Source organism: Trachurus trachurus (genome assembly GCF_905171665.1).
Source record: "Trachurus trachurus genome assembly, chromosome: 6".
Taxonomy (NCBI): Eukaryota; Metazoa; Chordata; class Actinopteri; order Carangiformes; family Carangidae; genus Trachurus; species Trachurus trachurus.
Window position 1 is genome coordinate 15357272 of NC_139897.1, and position 24303 is coordinate 15381574.

The following is a 24303-nucleotide window of genomic DNA, read 5'->3' on the forward strand; positions in this document are numbered from 1 at the left end:
TATAAATATTCAGTGCTACATATTCATAAATGAAAATGTTAATATAAACATGAAGAAATGCAGTATTTCACTTCAGTCCATATGTAGAATCCACAGATTCACCAGTAGGTATATGTTCCCATCACAGACTTCAGGATACAGTAAAAAAGGGCTGACGCAGTCCTTGTATGGACTGCAGATCATCGGAGGTGGCAGTGCATTTGTGTGCATGCAAATTAAGTGCACTTCTAAAAGCCAGCAGCTCAAGGGTTATGTGTGGTTGCCATGAATGATCTTGGGACACTTTTCAGGCTGTATGCAGTAGTTGTTGTGCAGAACCAGTCCTGCAGGACACTGGCAGCCTGGGACACAGGGCTTGAAGCAGTGGCTCTCTATCACCCCCAGTGGCACGTCGACGTTAAAGCAGGTTACAGGGCACGGGGGACCACACTCGTCAAACACAAAGCCCCTCTCCACCGGACAGCCGACAGCTGTGAGAGACAGCCACAGGAGAAAAACACAATGAGAGAGATGGAAAACATGGTGACTCACTATGGCTTGAAGAGTCTGACCTCTGATGACCTGTACTGGTGACTCAGTGGGTGTGTGACAACAATAAGAGACTAAACCATGTTTTTTATTTGCTTTTTAAATTATTTCACATTGTCTGAGCATCAGAGAAAAAAAATCTGACTTTTGTTTTACTGTAAGAATTTACATGTGAGATGAGATATGAACATTTTGCACAATTATTTTGGATGAACTAAAATGGATGTGTAAACTGTGTGAAAACTTGATTTCAAATCCACTTTATGTAGTCCTTACTAAATAAGAAATAACCACTTAGTTTTGGAAAACAAAAGCAACACCACATTATTTATCAATTATTTTGAGTTAGACACAGTCTCTCGTGTTTGTGTTTCACATTACTACTCTACTTTTGGCTGATTATTTGTATTTATAAGGTACCCATTCCCCTATAGAGAGCAGCAGATTGAGAAAATATGTTTTTCAGGGCCTCTGTGTGTTTTACTCACCACACAGCGATGGGCTCCTCCACTGCAGGACGACTCCAGCCTCTCGGCACTGGCTGGCGTAGGCCTCCAGTGCGTCACACAGACACTCGTCGCCGTTGGCCCCACAGGCGCAGAGGTCGTACACACAGGCTCCATACCACGGCTCAGGAGGCACCACACGATGGCACGGCTTAAAGACGGCAGACTTCAACACCTTACAGCGAGCGTTAGCCCCCTTTTTGGCCTGGTAGCCTGCATCCTTACATGGGTCGACATTCTTACCAGGTTGACAGGATGAGAGAGCGTGGCTGCCATTTGTCACCTAAATCAACAGACAGTTGTTTGATTGCATGTGTCATCGAGGATTAACAGCCTTTCATTCAATCTCTGTTTCATCTACTGTAGGTGTTTGTTTTACCCTCCAGCTGTTGCCAAAGTCAGACTCTGACTGGCTGAGTCGTCCGTTGGGCATTCGGAGGTCATCCTGGTAGTAGTTGTTGAAGTTTCCACAGAGACCACAGGTGTTGCCCTTATAGGAGCCCGGCACACTCACTTCCAGGTGTGAACGCCCACTCCACAGCACCTAAAGGTGGACCAGAGTGTCTGTTAATGTGATACATTCATTGATAGCAGAGCCAATCACAGAGAGAGAGGAAAGAGACAAGACTGTACCTTCAGGCCGATGTTAGTGTTGAGTAAGATAGTGTTGCTTTGACGTTCAATATATATGTACGGTTCTTTGAGAAACGGCAAAGTCACAACTTCATCGTTCACCTGAAGGTAAAAAAAGGAGGTAAATAAAGGTGAAATACAAACAACACTGCAAAAATCATGTGCAGGACTTATACACACAAACCTTCACAACCCAGTCCTGGAGTAGCTGCACTGAGACGTCTCCTATAAACACAGTCACCTCTTTAGTCCAGGACACTCCTTTACGTCCACGATCATCGTTAGTTGCATGAATACTGTATAAACAAAGAGGAAACACTGACCTTCACTTTGAACTCTTCATGAAAAAACATCATATAAAATATACGAAAGAGCTTTACTGCATGAGGAAATTTCACATGTAAAATGAAATAAAATCCCACCACTCTTAAAACCAAAAATCATCTACTTCCACTTGACAAGGTAACTATGGCGATCCTCTCACCTAAAATCTCCATTTTCACAGTCCTGTGCCAGGACGTATGTGCACGCTCCCTGGAAGTGCAGCATGCGGCCGTCAAAGCTGCGATAATGAGGGTCGCCAAAGGCAATACAGGTGGCAGGACGAGGGAGGCAGTGAGGACAACACAGACCTGGGACAACAGCTGGCATCTCATCCTGATAGTGGACACACACACACACACACACACACACACACACACACACACACACACACACACACACACACACACACACACACACACACACACACACACACACAAGCAAGTTCAGCTACACTGGCTGAGTAACTAGGATGGACTCAGGAGACTCAGTGGAAATCAAATAAATGTCTGCAGTGTCAGAATGAGCTCTGAGGAAACAATTCAAGACTGAGTGGTTTGAACAGCACGGCATCGTGCGAACATTTGACATGATGAAACATTGAGAAATAGCGTGTGTGTGTGTGTGTGTGTGTGTGTGTTGGTAACACTGACTGTTGCACAGGTGAGGGGAGGGCAGCGCTCACTACGACAGTGTACATCTCCAGACATACACGTACAGCTGGTGCACTCATCCACCTCCCACTGTTCATTAGAGTGATACACTGTCCCCTGGTGCAAACACGACACTCCTGAGCCTACAGCACACATACACACATACCCACATACCCACACGCACACACATACATGCAGCTTGTTAGGGAGAACTTAAAACACACAATAGTTAGGAAGGAACTCTGTAGTGACAGGCAGTCATACCTTGGCATTCGGTGCAGCATTTTCCTGGAATCTTCACTGGTTTCTGCCCAGCTGGACAAACTATGGGGAAACACTCTTCAATGCTGCACTCAATGTTGCCCGACTAAGGATACATAGAAACAGGGGAGATGGCTTAAGAGGTAGATAGTCAGACACAAGACCTTTCAACAATCACAGAATCAAATCCTCCCTATGTGTAGGGCTTGAAAAGAGAGTCATGTTACTATCTTGATGATAAACTCAAAGAGACAATTAAACACTTAGAAAAATATCTTCTTGGTAATCACTCCACATATCTCCATGTAATGGCTTTCAAGTTTCACTTGTTCACTTTCTTAAATCAGTGTTCATTACACCACATTACCTGGAAAAGTAATGCTCTTTTGAATGGGAAAGGAATGTAAATATTTGTGCCTGACTCACGTTACAGGCACATGTTACACAGTCGTCATCACTGTCCGTCCAGTTGCTGCCATTGGCGACTCGTGTCTGACCCTCAATCACACACACTGAATAAAACACAAGGAAACCCACATGATAATGGATGTTTTCATGCCAGTGAGACTTGGCATTTAAAGGCCCAGGGCACAGGCAAAGGTGAGGAAACATGAGTCTGTCTCACCTTTACATACAGGGCAGCATGAGTCTGGAGGTGTAAAATGTTCACCAGCAGGACATGAAAGTTGAGGGCATGTGCGGTGTAGGCAGGTCCATGTCAAGTCCTGATTACAGTAAAAGACGTAGACATAGTAATAATATTGTGCACAGTATATTTATAGTTTGACTGGTACAACAACTCAACAATTAGATGCAATTAAATGCTTTAATGCTAAAGAGCTGTGTTACCTGGCAGTGGCAGGTAAAACAGGGATCATCTGTGGCCAACACCTCGTTGCCAATCAGTGCAGAGGTGCAGTTACTGAGAGGCTCTAAACACACACGCACAAATATTTCAGAGCACAGCAGATTAATACACAGCACACAATATCGGAAAATGCACTGTAATGTAATACTGACGTGCACAGACGGGACAGCAGGAGTCAGGTCCAGAGAACAAGATGTTGCTTTTAGGACAGTCGACCAGACTGGGACACTGCTTTCTGTAGCACCTCAGGTGTTGCTCTCCGTCCGGCATCACCTGATATACAAACAGGTTTGATTACTAATACTCTTTCTATCACAGTACTACAGCTTCTCCATCTTCCTAGTCCAGAAAATTAACAAGCAACAGTTTAAATACGTAATCAATTTATTTTTAGGCAACAAAAATACAAAGCATGTCTGATAATGAAAGTATCAGAGATGCAATATTCATTGTCTATTTTATACATATAATTAGACATGTAATGATTCACACCACTACTATTTTATCAAATTAAACATAAAAATGCTTCACTCAGGTTTCAGATGTATATATATTATACCTCACAAGTGCAGATCTGACAGGGGTCATCAGCTGGATGGAAACTTTCCCCTGGGCCGTAAATTCTGCCCTCAAATATACAGTCTATTTAAAAACAGAATGTAAGATTATTTATAAACAATAATAATAATATGAAAATGTGAAACATGCAGATATTGAGCTTTATATCCTTGGTTTCTTACCAGCACACACGGGGCAGCACTCCCCAGGCACATCGATGAAGTTGATGCAGGGAGACAGACAGTGAACCTCAGAGCAGGTGGTCACCCCATCCACACACATACAAGTCATACAGGGGGTGGAGTCTGCAAACCAGCTGCTGCCCTCTGTGTGCTCCTCTCCCCCATACATACACCCTGAGAGGGAAAACACAGTCAACGGTACAAGCATTTTCCCTTGTGGATATAATTTTTGAGTGGTTTATTTACCTCGACAACGAGGACAACAGGCACCCGGATCAGTCACCTGATGCATACACGGCAGCTTGGGACACTCGGGGGATGAACAACGCACCTCACCTGCCTGCAAGAATCACACAGGTCTGCACTTAAACACAAGGAAGGCTGCAAATATGGAGGGAAACAATTAGATGCACAGCAGAGGGCTGACCTGGCAGGTGCAGGATGTGCAGTGATTTGAACCCAGGGTCCATTTCTGGCCATCAGTGAACTCTTGTCCATCCAGTATGCACACTGAGACCAGAGACAGAGAAGAGACAGGTACAAAGAGGATGGAAAAAGTAAAGAGATTTCCTGAATAATTTAACATTTTTTCCAGATGCTTGGAATGAAAATAGCTTTTCTCATTTTTCACAAATAATTTTAAGTGGTTTTTGAAGTTGAGTGGCAGGATTAGAAAACAGAAAAGGGTACAAATCAAAGAAACACTGGTACCAAAATGAAGAAAATATTGCTTCCTATATTATTTCAGATGCAGAAAAATGGGCCTGTCACTTTTATCTCACATAAGACTAAAGGACCTTATGGATAATATATACAATGAAATAAATAATATCTAGTATAATCTATGCAATAATAAAAAAGTATTTGTGTTGAATTTCATTCTTTTGAGATCAGCACAATAAGATAATTCAATCGTCTAGTTTCATTTCAAAACTAATTTATTCTTATCAATATCTATATTTGGAATTTAAAAGTAAACTTGGCATTTTTGTTTATGACAGTGTACAAATCAAAGACTAAATTATTAATATTCTGATACAAACTAATTATAAAAGAAAGAGCACTTTTGCGAGATGGGATCAAATCTAGAATTACAGTTCTGTTGTTCTAACTCTCTACAGAGTCAGTGAATACCAACATACTTGGTCTATGATATGTGGATAATTTGATTTTAAACAGTATAGTTCTTGCTTTTATTGGAAACAGAGGTCATATTTGCATGAATAACCGAAAACAGAAATTTTCGCAATTCGCATGTGTATTAAATATACTGTATTAGAGGATTCAATATGAACATGTACCTGTGCACTCAGAGCAGCACTGTCCTGGCTTGGTAACCGGTCTAGCGCAGGGTGTTGGGGGGCAGACGAGCGGCACACAGGTGACGGTGCCTCGGACACACGTGCAGCGCTGGCAGGGGTTAGAGGAAGACGTGAAGGTGTGACTGTGAGAGTGCACAACACCCTCGTACAGACACGAGTCACAGACGGGGCAGCAGGTTCCCGATGGGGCCGGATGGGAGCACTGGACTGGACAAGGTCTCTTCTGACAGTTCACCACCTCATTCTGATCAGGGGACGGGATGAAGGTACAAGTGGGAAAGACAGAATAATCAATTGAGTTTTCATCATTTTAACAATCAGATGATTTATTATGGTTTGAGTACGACTTGTCAGGCTGACCAGACAGGAGCATGAGGAGCAGGGATCAGAGGGTGAAGAGAAGGTGGAGCCGGATTGATACTCTTTCCCCTGATGCAGGCAAATGCCAGTGCACACGGGGCAACACTCCCCTGGAGGGGTCGCTGGACGTGAGCAGGAAACACTTGGACAAGATGCACGTGCACACACCACACCGCCATTCTGTGCACAAAGACACACATTTAGACCCTGCAAATGTCACTAAGAACAACTGAGAACAAGGAGCGATAGCCTCAAAACACCACTAAGAAATCACCTTTGTCGAAATTAAAGGAACACTACACCAAAAATATCCCATTTGAGTTTCTCTACATCTTATTATCTTATGGTATTGTGTATGTGGAGCTCAGTTGGAAGTATCATATTTAGCAATTCAATGGCAAAGTGAGGTTCTTCTGGAAAAGACAGATCAACACAGGAGAAGAGATACAGTCACTGCTGTCCAAAGACGGAAGCTATTAATAGTACAGTATACATATAGAGTATATCTGTTCTAGATTTTCAGTATAGATTTTCACTGGTGTATTCCTCTAATACAGTCAACAAACTCTTTTAATTTGTGCAAAGCCATTTCTTACTTTTTGAAAGGTCTGGCACATTCAGTGAGACCACTCTCTTTGATTAAATTTCCAAATCATCTCTAATTCTGATGGGGTATTGTGAATATTATGTAAAACCCATATTTTGTGTTGTGTGTACCAGACAGGTGCAGAGCTGGCAGTGGTCTGTCGGATGTGGGAATCGTTCTCCATTAAAACAGTCTCGTCGGTTAAATCTGCATCCATCACACACTGCACACGCACAGCCGTCCAGAGCCGGGTGTGGACATGACACAGCGGGGCATCGTCTCTGCACACACACCACCTCGCCTCTCTGTGGGGAGAAAAAAAAAAGATAGGATGTACAGTAACAGTAGCTGCAATGGTACAGTGACCATAAAGTTAAATGACTATTTCACTCACTGAGCAGGTGCAGTCCTGGCAGCCTCTCTCTCCACCTGGAAGGACCTGTCCTTCAACGTATGTCACTCCTTGGAAATGACAGCCTGCATGGACAGTAAAGCATTTATTATTTAACTTAATCCATATACGCATGCTGTGATACATCTGCAGTGATTACGCACCATCACAGACAGGGCAGCCACATGGGTCGGTGACTGGGTGAGGGCAGAGAGCTGCAGCACACTGCTTCGTTACACAGCGCACTGATCCACCCTGCGGGAGGGAAAGCATGATATGTTGCCTAAAGAGATTAAACAGCAGGAATGTGTATGTATGTGTGTGTGTTTGTGTGTGTGTGTTGTTAATACCTGGCAGGTACATTCAGAACAGGGGTTCCCTGGGTCGGGGATCGACTGTCCATTGATGAGGACAACACTGTTATAGGCACAGCCTATCCAATACAGACAGGTTGATTGAGTTATTGTATAATTATGGGAATGATGAACAAACAAAACTTGATCCTAAGCTAAGAATGTGGACAGAGTCTGGTTTTGACTTTACGTACGGTCACATTCTCCACAGCACTGTCTGGGCGGTTTATACGGATGGCTGCAATCTCCATAACAGGGTTGTCTGGTGCAAACGACCTCGCCTCCGTAACAGTAGCACAAACCACAGGGATCTTTGTCGTCAGCAAACTCAGTGCCATCAGGATATTCTTTACCATTATACATACAACCTGCAAGTAGAAAGTTAGTGATCTGTGCTTAATGTGGTCAATAAGAGGGATTTTTTTTTCTGGGATGGCATGTTGCTGTCAAGTGTTTCAGTCACGCACCCTCACAGGACATGCAGCATTGTCTCTGCACTGGGTGGTTACAGTTGAGGGGAGGACAGCGCTTCCTCTCAAATTGGACGGATCCCTCACGACAGACGCACACGCCACATGGGTCTGACACGTCATCCCATGTCTCCCCATTAGCTCGCTCTTTGCCTTCATATGAACAGCCTGCAAGAAGTAATCAAACATAAATATTGAGACCAAATATGCAGTCTCTTATGTAGATGGACAGCTACATGAAATATCAAAACTTGTACCTTCGCAGGTCCGGCAGCACTCTTGTGTGATGGGGTGAGAACATACGGCAAAGGGGCAGGGCTTGCGCTGACAGTGAACTGTCCCGTTGGTGCAGGAACACAATCGACAGTTGTCAGTCGGGTGGTAAAATCTCTCAGTGTGTCTGTAGGGTCGTTGTTCATACACACAGTCCAGAGGAGGAGCTGGAGGAACATCAGTGGGGAAAAAAAAATCAACAATGTGCATCACTTAACAGCTTTATAATCCATTGTGTGTCTGATCATGATTACATTAATATAGTCAGGTAAAAGTTTAACAGAGATGGACAATCACAAAAGGTTATCATAAGATTAATAGTAATGATAAACACTTGTCAATTTTAAAATATATTTCCATTAATTCATATCTAACTCAGATTCAGTGGTTATGGACCAGTGAGTGCATGGAGATTCTTTAAGATCTTTTTTTTTTCTGAAATAGGTCATTTTAAAATCATGAAACACAGTGTAAAAAAAAAAACCCATTTGGTGGCTCGTGTCCACCTCTGTTTGCCCCCACCCTGATTCTTCTATTTCAGAGCAGTAATACCTGCTGGGAATCCTGCACTTGTATCTGTAGTTTGCCCCTACACTTGCACTTTACTCCGTTGCACACTCTTACCAGGACACTGGGGGCAGCACTCTCCAGGCAGCACATCTGGGTTGGAGCATGACAGTGGTGGGCACCTCTTCATCAAACACTGGACATTCCCATTCTGTAACAAACATAACAAAGACTGAAATGAAAACCTGCCTCAATATGACCACATGTGATCAACAGTCATGATGTGATGCTGATTATTCTGCTCACTATGCAGGTGCATGTCCTGCACATGTCAGTCGGATGGGGAAACTCCAGTCCATTGGGATACTCTTTCCCTCCATAGCTGCACCCTGATGTAGGGGGATGATGGTGAAACAGTGAGATTGTAATTTCTGAAATGTATTCATGTTCCTGATAATGACTGCATTTTGTCTCACCATTGCAGTTGTTCTGACAGCACGTTCCCGGTCGGGGTGCGTTACAGTTAGGTTGAGGGCATTGTGGTTGGTGGCAGTCAATCCTGCCACTCACACACCGACACTCCTCACACACACTCACAGGATTGGGAAAAGCCTCTCCATCCACAAACACGCGGTTTTCAAAGGAGCAGTCTGGAAGAAGATCCAAATACACAAAAAATGTCGGAGAATAATAAACGTAATAAGGTTACAACATGAACTGCGACTGTGTGTTGAGTTTGTGTACCTGGACACCTGGGGCAGCACTCTCCATGTGGGGTGTATGAGTTGGTGCAGTTGAGTGGAGGACAAGGTCTGCGCTCACACTCCACAGTGCCGTACTGAGGAGAGGGGAAGGCTTATCAGCTGGTTCCAAGTTAAACATTGTTTGTGAATGGAGACATGCTCACCTGACAGGTGCAGATGTGGCAGTGCTGGTCTGGGTTCGCAAACCTCTGGCCGTTGCTATAGATACGATGATTATAGGTGCAGCTGTCACACGCCGCACAACAAGAGCCTAATGAGACGAAAGATATGGTGTATAGCTACCGAGACGGCACAGACAACCTGCATCCAAACAAAGCTCAGACACACACAGTCTTACCTGTGGTCTTGGTAGGATGTAGGCACTCGATGGGGGGGCACTGCGCGTGTGTACACAGGGTCTCCCCATTTACGCATGTGCAGCTGGAGCAGGGGTCCTCGAGGTGCCAGCTGGAGCCTTCTTCATACTCCACCCCCTCCAACACACACGCTACAAGGAGGAAGAAGGGAGTTATCATATGGATGAGATGAATCTGTGTGTGTGAGAGAGTTATTATTACCTTTGCATATTGGACAACAGAGATGTGGGTCTATAATAGGGTTGGAGCACTGGGCAGGATGACACTTCTCTTCACGGCAAATTACAGTTCCACCCTAAGATGCAAACGACATGTGCAATACAATACAAATAGGTAGAGTTAAAAAAAACAAAAAACAAGACATGACATGAAAGAAATGATGTTCATGCCCATTAGCTGCTGCAAAAAGTAACACTCTATGCTCTCATACAAAATAAATTAAATTAAAAATAACAAACAAGAGATGTAAAATAAGTTATTGGTTCAGTAGTATTCGATATTTCAATGCCTTCTTTTTTTTTGAGTGCACTATGGACTTACCTTGCACCTGCACTGTAGACAAGGTCCGCTGCCAGCAGGGGTGAACACCTTTCCATCAGCATACACCCTCCTGTCATACTCACATGCTGTAGGAAGAACACACACAACCTGAATATGTTTGTGGAGCTTTAGTAGTAAAAGAAGCATTTTTTTTTATAATGAACAGATACACTGACCATCACATGTGGGACAACACTCTCCCTTGCGCTTGGCTGGATGATTACAACGTGGTGCGGGACATGATGCATCCATATGCTCACACGACACTTTGCCTGCCTAACAGATGACAGAGACAAGAGAGGATTGATAGATCACAACACCTATTATCAGATAATAACCTCAAAGCTTTGTCAGATCTTTAAAAAATAAATTCCAACTTAATCCCATTTTCAGTTTTAATTGCATTTGTGTCTGAATGTACAGAGATTACAGAGATTCTCACCGGGTCCAGATCACAGAAAGACACAAAAAGAAAACACTGAACAACGCAGCTTTTTACCAGACTGTACTCACAGTGCAGCGGCAGCGGAGGCAGGGGTCCGTCCTGGAGGGGAACTTCTGTCCATCCACATACACCTTGGACTCATATTCACACTGCTCACACCTACAGGTAGCACACACATATACAAACACAATGTAAATGTTCTGTGTGATTAAATTAACTTGTGAGTCTTTCATCTGCACCACCTCATTCGTAATCAAAGCTGAGTAAAGGGGAGTTAAATGATGCAGGTTTCAAAGTGATACTGAGGTGGCTTGTTATTACCGTGGGCAACAGTCTCCAGCATGATGCACAGGGTTTCGACAAGGCAGAGCAGGACAGGAAAGCGGTGAGCACACCACATTTCCGCTCTGTTAGAGTGAAGAGTACAGACTTGACAAAAATTTACTCACAACTTTAAGTATAAAAAAATGTAATTTAATCATTTTCATCAGTGACGTACCACGCATGTGCACTCTTGACAAGTGTCTCTAGTAGGAATCAAAGCACCATTAGGGAAGTCACGACCACTCACACCACAATCTACAAGACACACACATGAGCACACACTGTTTCTCTGCAAGTCCATTGAACACTCACAGTGCGTCGGTGAATGAAAGACACCCACCTTGACAAACTGGACAGCAGGAACCAGGTCGTGGAGCAGCTGGGTTTTTACAGGGGGTGTGGCACGGCTCCCTCTCACAGTGAATTTGACCCTCCTGGAGAGAAGACAGATAAATACCAGCTGACATAGGCTACAGGTGTTTCTTTTGGTTTTTTAAGTTGAAAACCTAAGGAGATAATCAGTATCAGCCTCACCAAACAGTGGCAAACATCACAGGGATTCTCAGACGGTCTCCACTTTGCTCTGTGATCGTACCGGACACCAGAATCAATGCAGCCTGCAAACACAAATAACATCAGATTACCTTACTCTCATGGTACTATTGACAGTTAAAATGTTGTTGTTTCATTTAAACACCAGAACACATAGGAAATAAAAATAAAACCTTTGTGGGATAACATTTCTGCCTTATTTTGCACATTTCAACTTGGACAACTCATAGTATGTGTTTTCAAATGCTCAATCTAGCTAATGCTGCGGGATAAGATCTTACAATACCTTGGTGGGGTGCATCCTTTTAAAGGGATTTCAGTTGATAACAAATACATTTTTACTGAAGAGTGACGAATAGTAAGTAAATATGAACCTTCGTGATGATGCACAATGGTAATGTTCTGTATACTGTATATAAGAATATCTGAGTTCAGCCAGTGCCAACATGTTGTGCTATTTCCATGTCACATGCAGCAGTTACTAAATGAATTGTATCAATTAATTTAACCTAATCAAACTTAAGTGATGCATTAAGTGCTGTTTTTTGCTTTAGAGTTATTTCTCTCATGAATACTGCAAATGTATATTTTGTGTTCTTGCCTCTGCATTGCTGGCAGCAGTCTCCAGGTACAGTCTCCCTCTCTGTGCAGTCCAGTGAAGGGCAGGGCAGAGGTGAGCACTCTCTGTTGCCACCCTGAGGCCCAGGAAGAGATACAGAAGTGAAAGAAAAGGACAAACAATAAAAAAAAGAATTGTTCAGGCTCATGTTTTGATATAGCGTATAGTGTAAGTCAGATACTCACCTTACACGTACATGTCTGGCAGTCATCTACAGTGTTGTGGGACACATTATGAATTGTGCCATCCAGCTCACACCCTGAAGATGAGACAAAATCTTGAGTGTATATACATTTCTGATCATCTGTGTGTGTGTGTGTGTGTGTGTGTGTGTGTGTGTGTGTGTGTGTGTGTGTGTGTGTGTGTGTGTGTGTGTGTGTATGTCTTTCTTTACCAAGTAATATGGTAAGAGTGTATACTCATAGTTTAAGCAGTAAAAAAAAGGAATGAGGAAATGAGTTTGGGTCATTACTTTTGGTCTTGCCCTCCACCTTCTCTGTTTGTCAGTGAAGATTTTCTTCACCTTTTTCTCTAGGTCACTGGGGGAACATCTGGCTCTGCGCTCTCCCCAGTCATGACAGCACCACATTGTTCTGATATAACATACATATGCTCGCTCTTACACGATATGATTTATGGTCTGTAACCAGAGGACTATGTAGACTTCCAGCTAGTCTATTAAAGCTAAAAGAGATATACTGAGGGGAGAAGAAAAACTTGAAGGGGTAGAGGTTTTCTCGAGGATTCCCTCTGAAGGGTGGCCCTGACAGCATCCCCTTAGTCTGTGTCTGTTGGTTTTTATTTTGTTGGGGAAAAAGCTGTTTACACTATAACATACAAGGAACACTGAAGAGCAATGCTTGCATCAAAGCCTTTGGGGGGCTTATCAAATAATATTTTCGCTTAGCTTGGACATTTCAGCAGATAATTATTTTAATGATGACTCTCCAAAGGACAGAGACAATGTGTTTGTGTGTGAGAGAGGGCAATAATCACAGAGTGAGGGGGAGGCCAGTGAGGCTGCCTACTGTGCCAGCAGCCAACAGGCATTTCCTCTAGCAAGCCAAGCATGCATGAGATCAAAGTGTGTGTTGGGAGTGTGAGTCTGTGAGAGTATATCAACTGGCTGCCACTGGAGTCTTCTGGCCTACATGCAGAAACAATTAAAGGAGAGATGGATGAAAAGGCAGAGACAGTGACAGAAAGAGTAGTTGCGGGGGGCTGGAGGGGGGGGGAGATAGCATACAGTACTTCTGGGGCACATGTGTGTTACACTGATGGTGAAAATCTGCACAGTAAGAAGGAGAGAACAAAGATTACATGATCCTGAGGGAGTGGTGATTCTGCTGAGGAAGTTAAAGAAAGACAAATAGATCCATAATGAGGCCAGTCCAACAACAACATTAGTCCCACATGTTTGTTTCGTCTCACTCTGACCCAAGGAAAGTTTCCAACAACCAGAAAACTTTGGCAAATGGCAGTGATATAATAAATGTACTAAAACTAACAGTAGGGTCCTTTAAACAACACTTTGCATGATTGGATTTTTGGGCACTTGGGAGCAGGACAACAAGCTGTGAACGTAACATTAACAAACTGCGATCTCATATAGCTAGTTAGTAAACTTTTTTTTTTTTTTTAAGTTGCATTTACTTATTCAGCATTAGCATCAGTTGGAGTCTTGTTCCTGGCCACAAAACAACATTAAATCCATGTTCATTCTTTTTCTATGTTCCCACAGCCCTATGTTTCCTCAGCCCTATGTTCCCTCTGGACTCTCTCTACCTATCTGGACTCTATCTATCTGGCCTGTCTAGCCTCTACCTGGTCTTTTTTACTAAACTTAACCAACTCCTTTCTTCATTGCCTAAACCCAACCAATGGTGGGACCGAAAGGCTGAGGGAACATAGGGCCTAATTTTCAGTGACAACAAAAGTTAGAAATGAGGGAACATAGGGCTGAGGGAACATAGGGCTGTGGGAACATAGGAATGACCCCCAAAAAAGCAGCTAGCATACAGTTACTTTCTGGACACATCTGTCTGCTGCAACTATGGAGGGTACCGGTAGGGAACCCAAAACAATAAAACCAAAACAATCAGCTAAAAGAGACTAAAATCAACTAAAAGAGACTAAAACCCTCCCACTGAGCAACTCTAGACTATTTGCATTACTTTAATTTGTTCAACATAGATAACAACAGTTTTATTAGCATTTTTTTTTTTAAATGAACTCTACTGGTAACTAGGTCAGCAGAAAGGTTTGGTTTTATTTGTTCCAGTTGAGATTTATGCCTCTTCCCTATAACACATTTGCTCACATTTGAAAGCACTGTGAAATTGCAGTAATGTCTCTTTAAAAATGACACTCATTACTTTAGAGACCTCACTGTCAGTGGCCTATACTTTGAAGTGAAGAAAAACTTGTGACATGCAGACTATAGCTCAACCAAATTATGCAGATATTTGCAAATGAATATGAATTGCTAGATACTACTAGAGGTTTGAGAGACAGAGAGATGCTTTTGATATACAGTATTTTAGGTGAATTGACAGTGTAACACCACACACAGGAGATAGCTCATACAGAGTTAATGTCACAATTTGGTGGCAGAAATTGATATTCCTGGAATGAGATTAACCATACTACAGTATTTTAAACTTGCTAATGAAGTCCTTAGTCCCTTTCAACAACTTTCATTCCCATGAAGTCCTTCCTGTTTCTCCGAGCTCACGCAAGTGACACTCAACTTCCTGCAGCTAAAAGGTCTGTAGTCCTTCACTTGTTTTTTTTTTCTTTTTCTGGCTGACAGTCCAGTATTTACCAGCCATGGCATATTACATAGCTTCCAGTTGCTGGATCCCGCCATTCTGTGAAACAAGAACCACAATTGTGCATATGGCAGACAGCCTCGGGGTAACCGTGGCAACTGGCTTGATGGCAGAGGTCAGGACAGGTGATAGGAGCAGAGCCAAGGGGACAGCCGCTGAACCAGTGGAGCTTGAAACAAAACCTACAGTGTTTTGAGGGAAATGGGACCACAACATTGGTTGAAATGTCAAAACAAAAAAAGATTTTGAAAAGGCTTAACTTGCTATGAAAACATGGCTATTGTCATAGTAACCTTGTAAAGCCAGCTGGTGCATACACCATAACATTGTTGTTTTCAAAGACCTTGCTATACATATATATAACATATTTGCTTTAACATGATAGTTGTCTCTCAAAACTTTTCATCTTGAGAACAACTGTGTAAGTCAGTTGCAAAGAGTGCTGTGTTTGACCAATCAGGTGTGAGGAGGGGTCTTAACCATAATCAGCATGAAACAGTAAACTGTGGGCTGGCTTTGCATGGCTACTTGCACTAGTAATGACGGTACCTGTGATCAGGTGTGACTGGAAGCCATATCTTGCTCTGAATTGGTTTAGCTGCCGCTATACTTTCATCTGTTTCTGGCTGATTTTGTCCCACCCAGTCCTGTTCAGGTTGTCTGTTCACATCAGTGCTTTTGATTGTCTCAAAAGTCATCCAGTCCTGTCCGGCCCAGTGCATGGGAAGCAAGGTGATGGGAGGGCAGGTACGGGCGATGCGGTTAAGAGCTCGGTCACTCGATGACATCAACTGTTGCTGTGTATGGAAGTAGAAGCGCAGGTAGTGCGGCCCATTGAAGAACCAGTTGCAACTGTCCTTGTCATAACCATCGGTTCGAAAGCCAAATGCATCAAACCCACCAAGGTCCAAGCCAAATGGATCAAACCCATACACACTGTAGCCTTTGTCACCAAAGAGCTCAGACATTATATTTGCTTGATCTTGTCTCTTTTCATCACTGTCCTCCTCTCCGTATCGCTTCTTCTTTTTTTTGTTCTCCAACAGCCCAGCCGTGTTCATGGTGAATTGGGTGACATTGTCGCGGTTGAACCCATATCGGTTAAAGCCAGTTATGTCATATCCTTCCCTATCAATGAGGTCCCGGTTAAATCCATCTTTGCCATAACCGCACCTATTCCAACCACTTCTGTCATAGCCATCGCGGTCATATCCATGCTGGTTGTACCCACTGCTATCAAAGGCCCCATTATCGAAACCGCTGTAGCGTGACTTGCGCTTGGCAAAGTTAATCTTCCTAGATTTTCGACCTCCTTGTGGGTGTTTTTGGAATAACGTCATATTACAAGGTGCGCCGATTGTTATGGGCACATATACAACACACATCTGCCGCTGGGTGGAAGTCACATCACTGGGAGTGACGTTGAAAGGCTCCATCTTTACATGCCTCTGTCTTGCAGGGTAGAACATGAATTTCTGATCATCTGACACATGATCATGAGTTTGCATTTTTGATGCATGCTGATGTTTCTCTTGCCACTGTGTCCACAGCTTGTCCATGAATGCCATGTGTGACAGGTATAAAGGGTCATAAACAGCATGAGATGAAGCCATGTGACCCCCTACCCAAAGTCTAAAAAGGCCAGAAAAGGTTTGCAGAGAGTGGGAGAACAAGTGGAAATCTCCATGGTTTAAAGTCTTTTGTAGGTTCACTGCATTTGGCAGCCACACCTAAAAGGAGTGGCAAAAATCAATTACATATAAATCTCAAACCAAAATTTTTTGAAATACTGCAAAGGATAAAAAGTAAAAGGTGAGCAATTAAATTAATAAAAAGTGTATGACCAACCGAGGAGTTGAATCTTCGTCTGAGACAAGGAGACCAGTGGGATGTCACTCCTTGGAAAGGGTGATATGGAACGCAGCCCGAGCCAGGCTCACCATCCCCTCCGAAGAAATCAGCCTGCCAGGCAGCCGAGGTATTCATTGACCCAGTGTCAACAGTCCACTCAAAATATGGAATTGCCAGCTTGCATGATGACACTGACTGCAATTCGCGCTCCACTAATCGCAGGAAATAGCGGTGCCAGGGGAGGAAGAAGGCATGATCGCCGGCCTGGGGGGAGAACTTTGCTCTCAGTAGAGTTAAGTCCTTCCATGCATCTACATTCACACACAAACACACGAGTAAACCCACAGCAGCCAATAAATAAACATGTATGCACTAAATTTCAAAGGTTAAGAACAAAACAGCGAAGATTCACACCCTTACCTGACCTCGTGTAGAGTTGTCTGATAGCCCGTTGGTACAACCTCCTCTCTCTCAGCGTGAGGTCTCTAATCTCTTTTCGCTGGGTCAGATGTCTGCACACACAGTCAACCCTGTCACTCTCTGTGCATATGCACTCTTCACAGCCTTCCCTGAACCTTTCCTCGTGTTTCCCCAGCACATGTTGAGAGAAGCACCCGCAATCTTCACCACATCCGACATCAGAGCACTTCAGACCAGGGGAAAAGCTAACTACCTGTGTCTCTCCAGCTTGGTCCTTCACCAGAGCTTGGCACTGTGATGACGTGAGGTAATCACAGGTATACCTGAAGTCCAGGTCTTTGCAACAGTCAGTGTGTCTACGGTTTCCTTTCAGATCTTCCAGTTCAGTGCGGTTGAAGTCTATATTGCTATAGGACATTTCAACCTCCGGATTATGCAGCTTGTGTCCCCAGGGAGTCCTGCTCACAGAGGAGATGTTGTTTCCACTTTGATTGTGATGCTGCTGGCTCGCAGGAGGACTCCACCTTGGATGGCGGAGGCAGCATGCTCCCAACATGCACTGGTCCCTACAGGCATTAAAGGAAGCGAAGTTGTTGCTGCTTTTTCCAGTGCAGTAGAGGAAGTCCTCACAGAGGCCAGAGGTAGGATTAAAGGCCCAGCGGTGTTGAAATGGCTGCACTCCTTCACAGTTGTTCTCTGGTTTTGGTAGCAAACATGCCTAGAAGTAGGGAGGGGGGACACATGGCCTCTTACCCAGCCTTAAACCCCACTGCAATGCCCACAATCACAACGGACAAAGGACAAAAGTATAACAAAGCACTGCTATTGGACTCACCCAATGCAGCAGGCCAAAGCTAAACTGTGAAAACAGACAGTCACTAGAATGATCTACGCACCATATCAGTTACATTGAAGGTGTAGTTTGACATTTTGGGAAATACATGGTTTCACGCTTTTTTTTTGCCAAGATGTAGTATGAGAAGACTGATCTATATATTGAGATGTTAAACAAGCTCAGCACAAAGACTGGAAACAACTTGAAACAGCTAGCCTTGCTCAGTAGACTACAAAATATTTCTCTTTTTTTAAACTAACTTGCAAATAAGTGCATTTCCCAAAATGTCTGACTTTTCCTTTATGGTGTAAGGACAAGGACAGAGGCAAATAAAAAAACAACTAAAAAGAAATCACTAAAACTATAAGAAACTATAGGAAAACTACAATAGCAACACTCAACAGAAAGGGTTGTCAAACCTCAGTTTTCATTTGTGATTGTGACCCACCTCAAGCTTTTGAAAAGTTCTGGAGACCTGCCGGGTAACCAAACGTACAATAAGCAGATCTTCAAAACCAAAAACAACGAGACACCTACTACATGACGTACATAAATTCATACATTGAACAAGACATTACAGCCATGCTAGCAGCTCTGTGAGGCTGTGCATTGGGCACAGTGGTGCTTGAGCTGCTGCTAGCCTGACTGGAAAAGCCTTGAACTGTTCCATACATTGTCACAACATGGACCATTAAAGTTTGACACCAGCAACATGGACATTTTGTTGTTTTGTAACACATTTTTAAATCTACTCTATTGCACTACTCCAGTCTGGCTCCAAAATACCTGTCTCAGCTGTCTGTGACACAGTGGTCCCTTGGTGTCAGGGGGACAGGAGCAGTGAAACCCCTCGGGGTCAGAGGTCAAGATGAAACATACGCCTCCGTTTTGACAGGGACTAGACAAACAGGGATCTGGGGCAGGGATGGCCATCTGCAAACTAGCTACTTAAAACCAGTTGAATGTCTGTTAGTGCTGAGGTAGAGCCAAAATCATTAATAGATTTTATGTGTTATTTTAGCTGCGTGCAACAAAGAAGCAGACAGAGAGAAAACAGATGGAAATGGCAACGATGAGAAAGAAAGACTTGACTAACAGACGAAAGCTGAGTCATCTTTACCTCTGATGTCGGGTTGACATGTGACCTTTCCAGATGTGCAAGTACAAACAGTGCTGAGGTCAATTTGCCAGCGCTGGCCATCGTCCACTTCACGCCCCTCCCATTCACATCGCTGCCTGACGCACTCACATCCCTCCAGGTATTTAACGCGTGATTGCAGGTCCTCATTCTGTTATAAAACCATAAAAATCAATGAGATTCAAAGGTGTCATATAATTTTCATAAAAAGTCATACATAGTATATGAAATACTATGGCTACCTGAGCTTTGACCATGTCTAGCATACGAGCTAGCTCTTCCAACCTCTTCTCCAGAGTTTTCAGTCTCTCATCTCTTTGGGCCTGAGAAACAGACTTCACGCCTTGAGGAGATCCTGGGGGCCCCAGAACGACACCTCTCTGTACCTGGTCACTCTGGATGTCTGGTGAATAATGGTTGTTTTTTTTCTCCAATGGCCTGTGGCTTGTTTGAAGTTTACTATGGGAAGCACCCTGCTGAAATGTTTGACTGTTTGACTTGTCAGTCCAAGAATCTGAACTCTGGGTGTCTGTGTGCTGAGATGGAAGCAGGACATCTGGGAAAAGAGACAGAAAAGAGTTGGTTGGAGATAAAGGAGCAGAAGATTCCTGAATGAAGAAAAGAACAAATGTGGAGGCTAGATAAACATCCTGGAAAACAATGTCAAAAAATAGGATCCACAAGGAGGAATAATATATAAACTGTTTGGGAGACTTTCTGCCTGAGGGCACAAAGATATGATCTAAGGCACATCCACCATGGTGGTCCCAGTGCTGAGTTGCAAGAATGAGAGTATCTCATGGTTCAGAATTCCAGACAGTAAGTTGCTGAATAAAGTTTTATAAGTGATTTACTCGTGTATATAATTGTTCATGACATGAGAGCTCGCATCTTATCTTGTCAACTCTCCCAGCAGCAGGAAATAATATCATAATAAATAATCAGGGTGAGAGAAATGAGAGAAAGAATGAAGCAAAGGGAAACGAGGAGGTGGATGACACTGAAACCTCTGGGGCACTGTAAATTCTCACCACATGGTAAAGCCACACAACGTGCTCTTATAAACAGATACAGAGACCTACGTGTATAAACATGCACACCAGAAAAACAGACAACACAGAAGGGCGTACAGACAGTGCAGACCTCTGCCAGGGCCAGTGTCAAACAACATTGGACTTCAGAGACAACTTCAAATTCAGATTAAATGATGCAGATCTGTCCCCAAGATTTATTGGATTCTTCTCTGGCCCATATCCCATGTTTCCTGGTAAGTGTTTGGTGCAAATCAGTTCAATGCTTTTTTCCCCCACAACCCTGCTGACATTCAAACAGACACTGCTGAAAACACAACCTCGTTTTGTGGTGGAAGATTTGTGACTATTTTGCAGAGGTCAACTTAGCGCGGCAGGACGAACGAGGGCTCAGGCGGGGTTTGAACCCTAGTCTCCTGGGTAAGAGTCATGCGTACTGACCATTTGACCAAAGGCTTATCGCTGTAGTCATGTAACCAGGGCACATGATCAATTGGACAGTGACAGGACCGTCAACTGTCACATTAGCGCTCTAACACATTAATTATTCTGACCCCTGTAGACACTGCAATGGAGTTTTCTGTGTCCCTAAACAGTGTGGCTTTGGCTTCCCTGTTGTTGTTTACAAGTATGTCCTACTCCCACCTTGCTACTGAGAGAGGACTCCTTGGTTGGTGAATTTATTCACACATAATATCAGATCTGTTTCTTAATTACAACTCCCTGGTTAACTTTGAAACATTCACATTAAATGTAATGGTGGGGAATATTCCTAAACATCCCCTTCATTTGACCCTTAAGGAAAAGAAAATGATTTATAGGTTTGATACGATAAAAAAGATGATTTTTTTTTTTACCTGTAACATTGTCACAGTGCCATGGGCGCTTCACAAATGCTTTCATTGAAATCTCAGCGGTCTTCAAATGGCCCTGCATTTATAAGAGACAAAGACATGCACACGTGATGCTGCACAGAATGCACATTTAAAAGGTGAGGAAAATATACTGTACATAGGTTAACCGAAAGTTATATAAAAAATGTATTTATATCCTAAAAGAGTGTGACATAGCAGAGCCTGAAAACAGAAAATAAAGTGAATAGAGGTCACATGTTTATCGTATGCAAAAGCGACTTACATTAAATTTGCTGGCTTTCCTTCGTGGTGTGCTGGCAAGAGTGATGACAACATTTTGAGGCAGTTCCAGGTTGATCCTCTCTTCTATTTTCATTGGCACAACAATAGCTTCTTGACAGTCAACAAAAAATGCCAGTCTATCAGGCTCCAGGCTAACAGCCAACTGGACCCATTCATCTGATGAGAAGGGGTTTCTTCTGGGGAAGAGAAAGCTGGCAAGGCCCTGAGCTCCTCCTCCTCCTCCTCCAGCCTGGTAGTCCAAATGCAGAGTGTCATTAAGGGTGGAGGAGATGATCTGGAGAATGGGTGAGGACGTAGAGGAGAGAGAAAAAAGAGTGGCACTGGAACCAGATGACTGACGCCCCACAAAATACAACCCCATGCTACCACGATGGTTGGAGTACAGGAACTGGGAATATTCTGGAGGCAGGGTCAGGTAAGGTGCTCTGGAGCGTATCCTGTACATCACACTGCTGGGACTCTGCACTCTGGCCACGCCGCTAATGTGGTGGGACATGTTCAGAGCTGCCAGAAGGTCAATCACTGGGAAGGAGATAAAACAGAAAGTCAGACTTGTGACAGACACATCCATACCGCACGAGGTTGTGCTCTGTCTAATAGGGGATGACACTGCGGTTTCTGGGTTGTGATGTGTGGGTCTGTGTGAGAGGGAATGAGAATGAAGCCATTCATCAGGCCGTCACACATGGCTGCTCCCCTGACCTCGAACACAGTGCCAACAGGCCACTGTGATATAGTCAGTCTGATCCGAGTGCACAGCATCTGATACAGCTTTTTAAAGCACAGTTGTGACTGTACTGTAACCTAAACTTGTGATAACAGTTGGACTTATTTTTTAGGGCAAACATTTATCATCCCACTCTGACTGTGAAGTATAGTGACTGTGGCATATTTACCTCTTTTTAAATAAGTAGCCTATATACTGTGCTATTTTTGTCTTCCTACTTCAGAGAGAAGTAGCCTACTGAACTTTTTCCCATTTGCATTTATCTAGCAAGTATCTTCACAAATTAAGATTGAACATAAAACATATGAGCACCATACAGTAGTATATTGCAAAATAAACTAGTAGCTACCAGAAAGTAAAAACAAAAAAACAATCTTCTCTGACTACAAAAAACTGCTTACACGTGAATATATCAGCAATAACAATAATCTAGATACAGAGTAAAATACAGGTTTAATAGCCTAGACAACATCGCTGATAATGCTTTCATTTAAGTATATATTTTTGAATGTATGCCTTACAAGACTGTAAATGCTTAAAAATGTGTAGCTACTACTGCCTTTAACAAGCAAAAGAAACATGTTTTAAGTAGTTACATAAATAAACCTTGATACTTTTGGAAACACACCATTCTCGTGATTTGAAGCAGCGTGTCCGCGCACAGACAGCGCAAAGAACCAGAGCAAATGAATGCTCAGCAGCAGCGTCTTCACTTTACCGCTGTCCATTGTCCAGAAGAAAAACTGTACACAAAAGTCCAAACAGCTCACACAAAAAGCATGATATTCATTGTCCCTTTAGACAGTGGGACTGAGCGTTTTAAGATTCCTATGCTCCTTCCACGGGCAGATCTTCTCCAAAGAGCGCGCTGGGGGAAACATGAAACATCTGGATGCGGGGAGGGCGTCACTTTTCTGCAGTCACACAGTTACATTCCCCCCCTGGGGCCACATCTCCACCACACGCTCGCTCCATGATTAAAAAGGTGGAAAGTCTTGAAAGTTTGATGATTCATTCGAAAACACTTCGGTTTGTGATGATAGTGAGGACAAAAAAGAAGAAGAAGAAAGAAATTAAAAGTGTTCAGGTGTGCAGTGCGCGTGAGGTCACCGGCTCCTATCTCCAGTCCCCGAAGGAGAGATGGAAGTGGAGTTTTTTCTTCCTCTGTTTTCCCTCTTTTTGTCAGGAAAAAAAAAAGTCTCTCCACCCAACAATGCTTAGCGGTGTTGTTTCCCAAAGCTAAAACCTGGTCTGGACACTGGAGAGGAGCCATGCAGAAGTAGCCAAAAAATGTATTGTGTGTGTATGTGCACAAGGGAGAAGAGAGAGAAAGAGAGAGAGAGAGAGAGAGAGAGAGAGAGAGAGAGAGAGAGAAGGGGGATGAGGGGGTAAACACGAGTAGTCATGTTTCACGGCTTTGGACAGAGTCCCAGTGTGAATCCCACTGTGCTGCCCCCCCACCACCACAACTCTTGGCTTTCCCCTCAAGTTGTTGTGCTGCTCATCTCTGCTGTGTTTCCACTGCCCACACTAGGCTACTTGTAAGATTTTCTGCAGAGAGAGACAGAAATGTGCCTTGTGTTGGACTGCTTTTGGTGTGATGACACCCAGGTGTTCCTGTAATGGATAAAGCAGACATGAAGACATGAAAGTCTTGTTTTCTAACCCGGACTCCTGCAACACACTTAAGGTAGAATGAGATGTTTAATTAGCTGATATCATTTAAAAGCCCTCCCTTCCTCCTTCTGACCAACCACACCACAGTGTCCAAACAAGAAGAAATTCGGTTTGGTAAGTGGCTTTAATTGTGATTATTATGTTTATGTTTGAAGGGTTTCCCCACAGGACTTTGCTCTCTTTGCTTTTGTGGTTTGTATGTTTTTTCAACATAACGCCCAGTCCCTCTGGGTGGCACTGCACTTCCAGGCTGAGAGGACCCAT

At 43.5% G+C, this 24303-nt stretch overlaps 2 protein-coding genes across 2 annotated transcripts in view; one reads left to right on the plus strand and one right to left on the minus strand.

The window, feature by feature from the left end:
• kcp (kielin cysteine rich BMP regulator) lies at positions 1 to 23090 on the minus strand (the record flags this gene model as incomplete). Its single annotated transcript, XM_083973107.1, has 46 exons — positions 1 to 470; positions 1017 to 1317; positions 1414 to 1578; positions 1668 to 1769; positions 1852 to 1963; positions 2152 to 2324; positions 2642 to 2784; positions 2906 to 3008; positions 3329 to 3414; positions 3528 to 3627; positions 3752 to 3834; positions 3923 to 4043; positions 4330 to 4412; positions 4511 to 4684; positions 4757 to 4850; positions 4938 to 5020; positions 5812 to 6076; positions 6193 to 6372; positions 6910 to 7083; positions 7173 to 7255; positions 7334 to 7424; positions 7520 to 7602; positions 7717 to 7890; positions 7990 to 8160; positions 8250 to 8432; positions 8890 to 8983; positions 9079 to 9161; positions 9249 to 9422; positions 9517 to 9610; positions 9680 to 9786; positions 9874 to 10023; positions 10094 to 10187; positions 10433 to 10518; positions 10609 to 10708; positions 10946 to 11036; positions 11199 to 11284; positions 11377 to 11456; positions 11542 to 11635; positions 11736 to 11818; positions 12355 to 12448; positions 12558 to 12631; positions 19430 to 19598; positions 19690 to 20003; positions 21336 to 21408; positions 21616 to 22157; positions 22991 to 23090. 46 exons carry the CDS (start codon positions 23088 to 23090, stop codon positions 250 to 252), a joined length of 6330 nt encoding a protein of 2109 aa, XP_083829233.1. The 3' UTR covers positions 1 to 249.
• LOC310987334 (uncharacterized protein) overlaps positions 21910 to 24303 on the plus strand; it is a gene marked incomplete at its 3' end in the record, with an annotated part of 11149 nt that continues 8755 nt past the window's right edge. Inside the window, exon 1 of the mRNA XM_083973531.1 lies at positions 21910 to 22050. The remainder of the gene's footprint in view (positions 22051 to 24303) is intronic.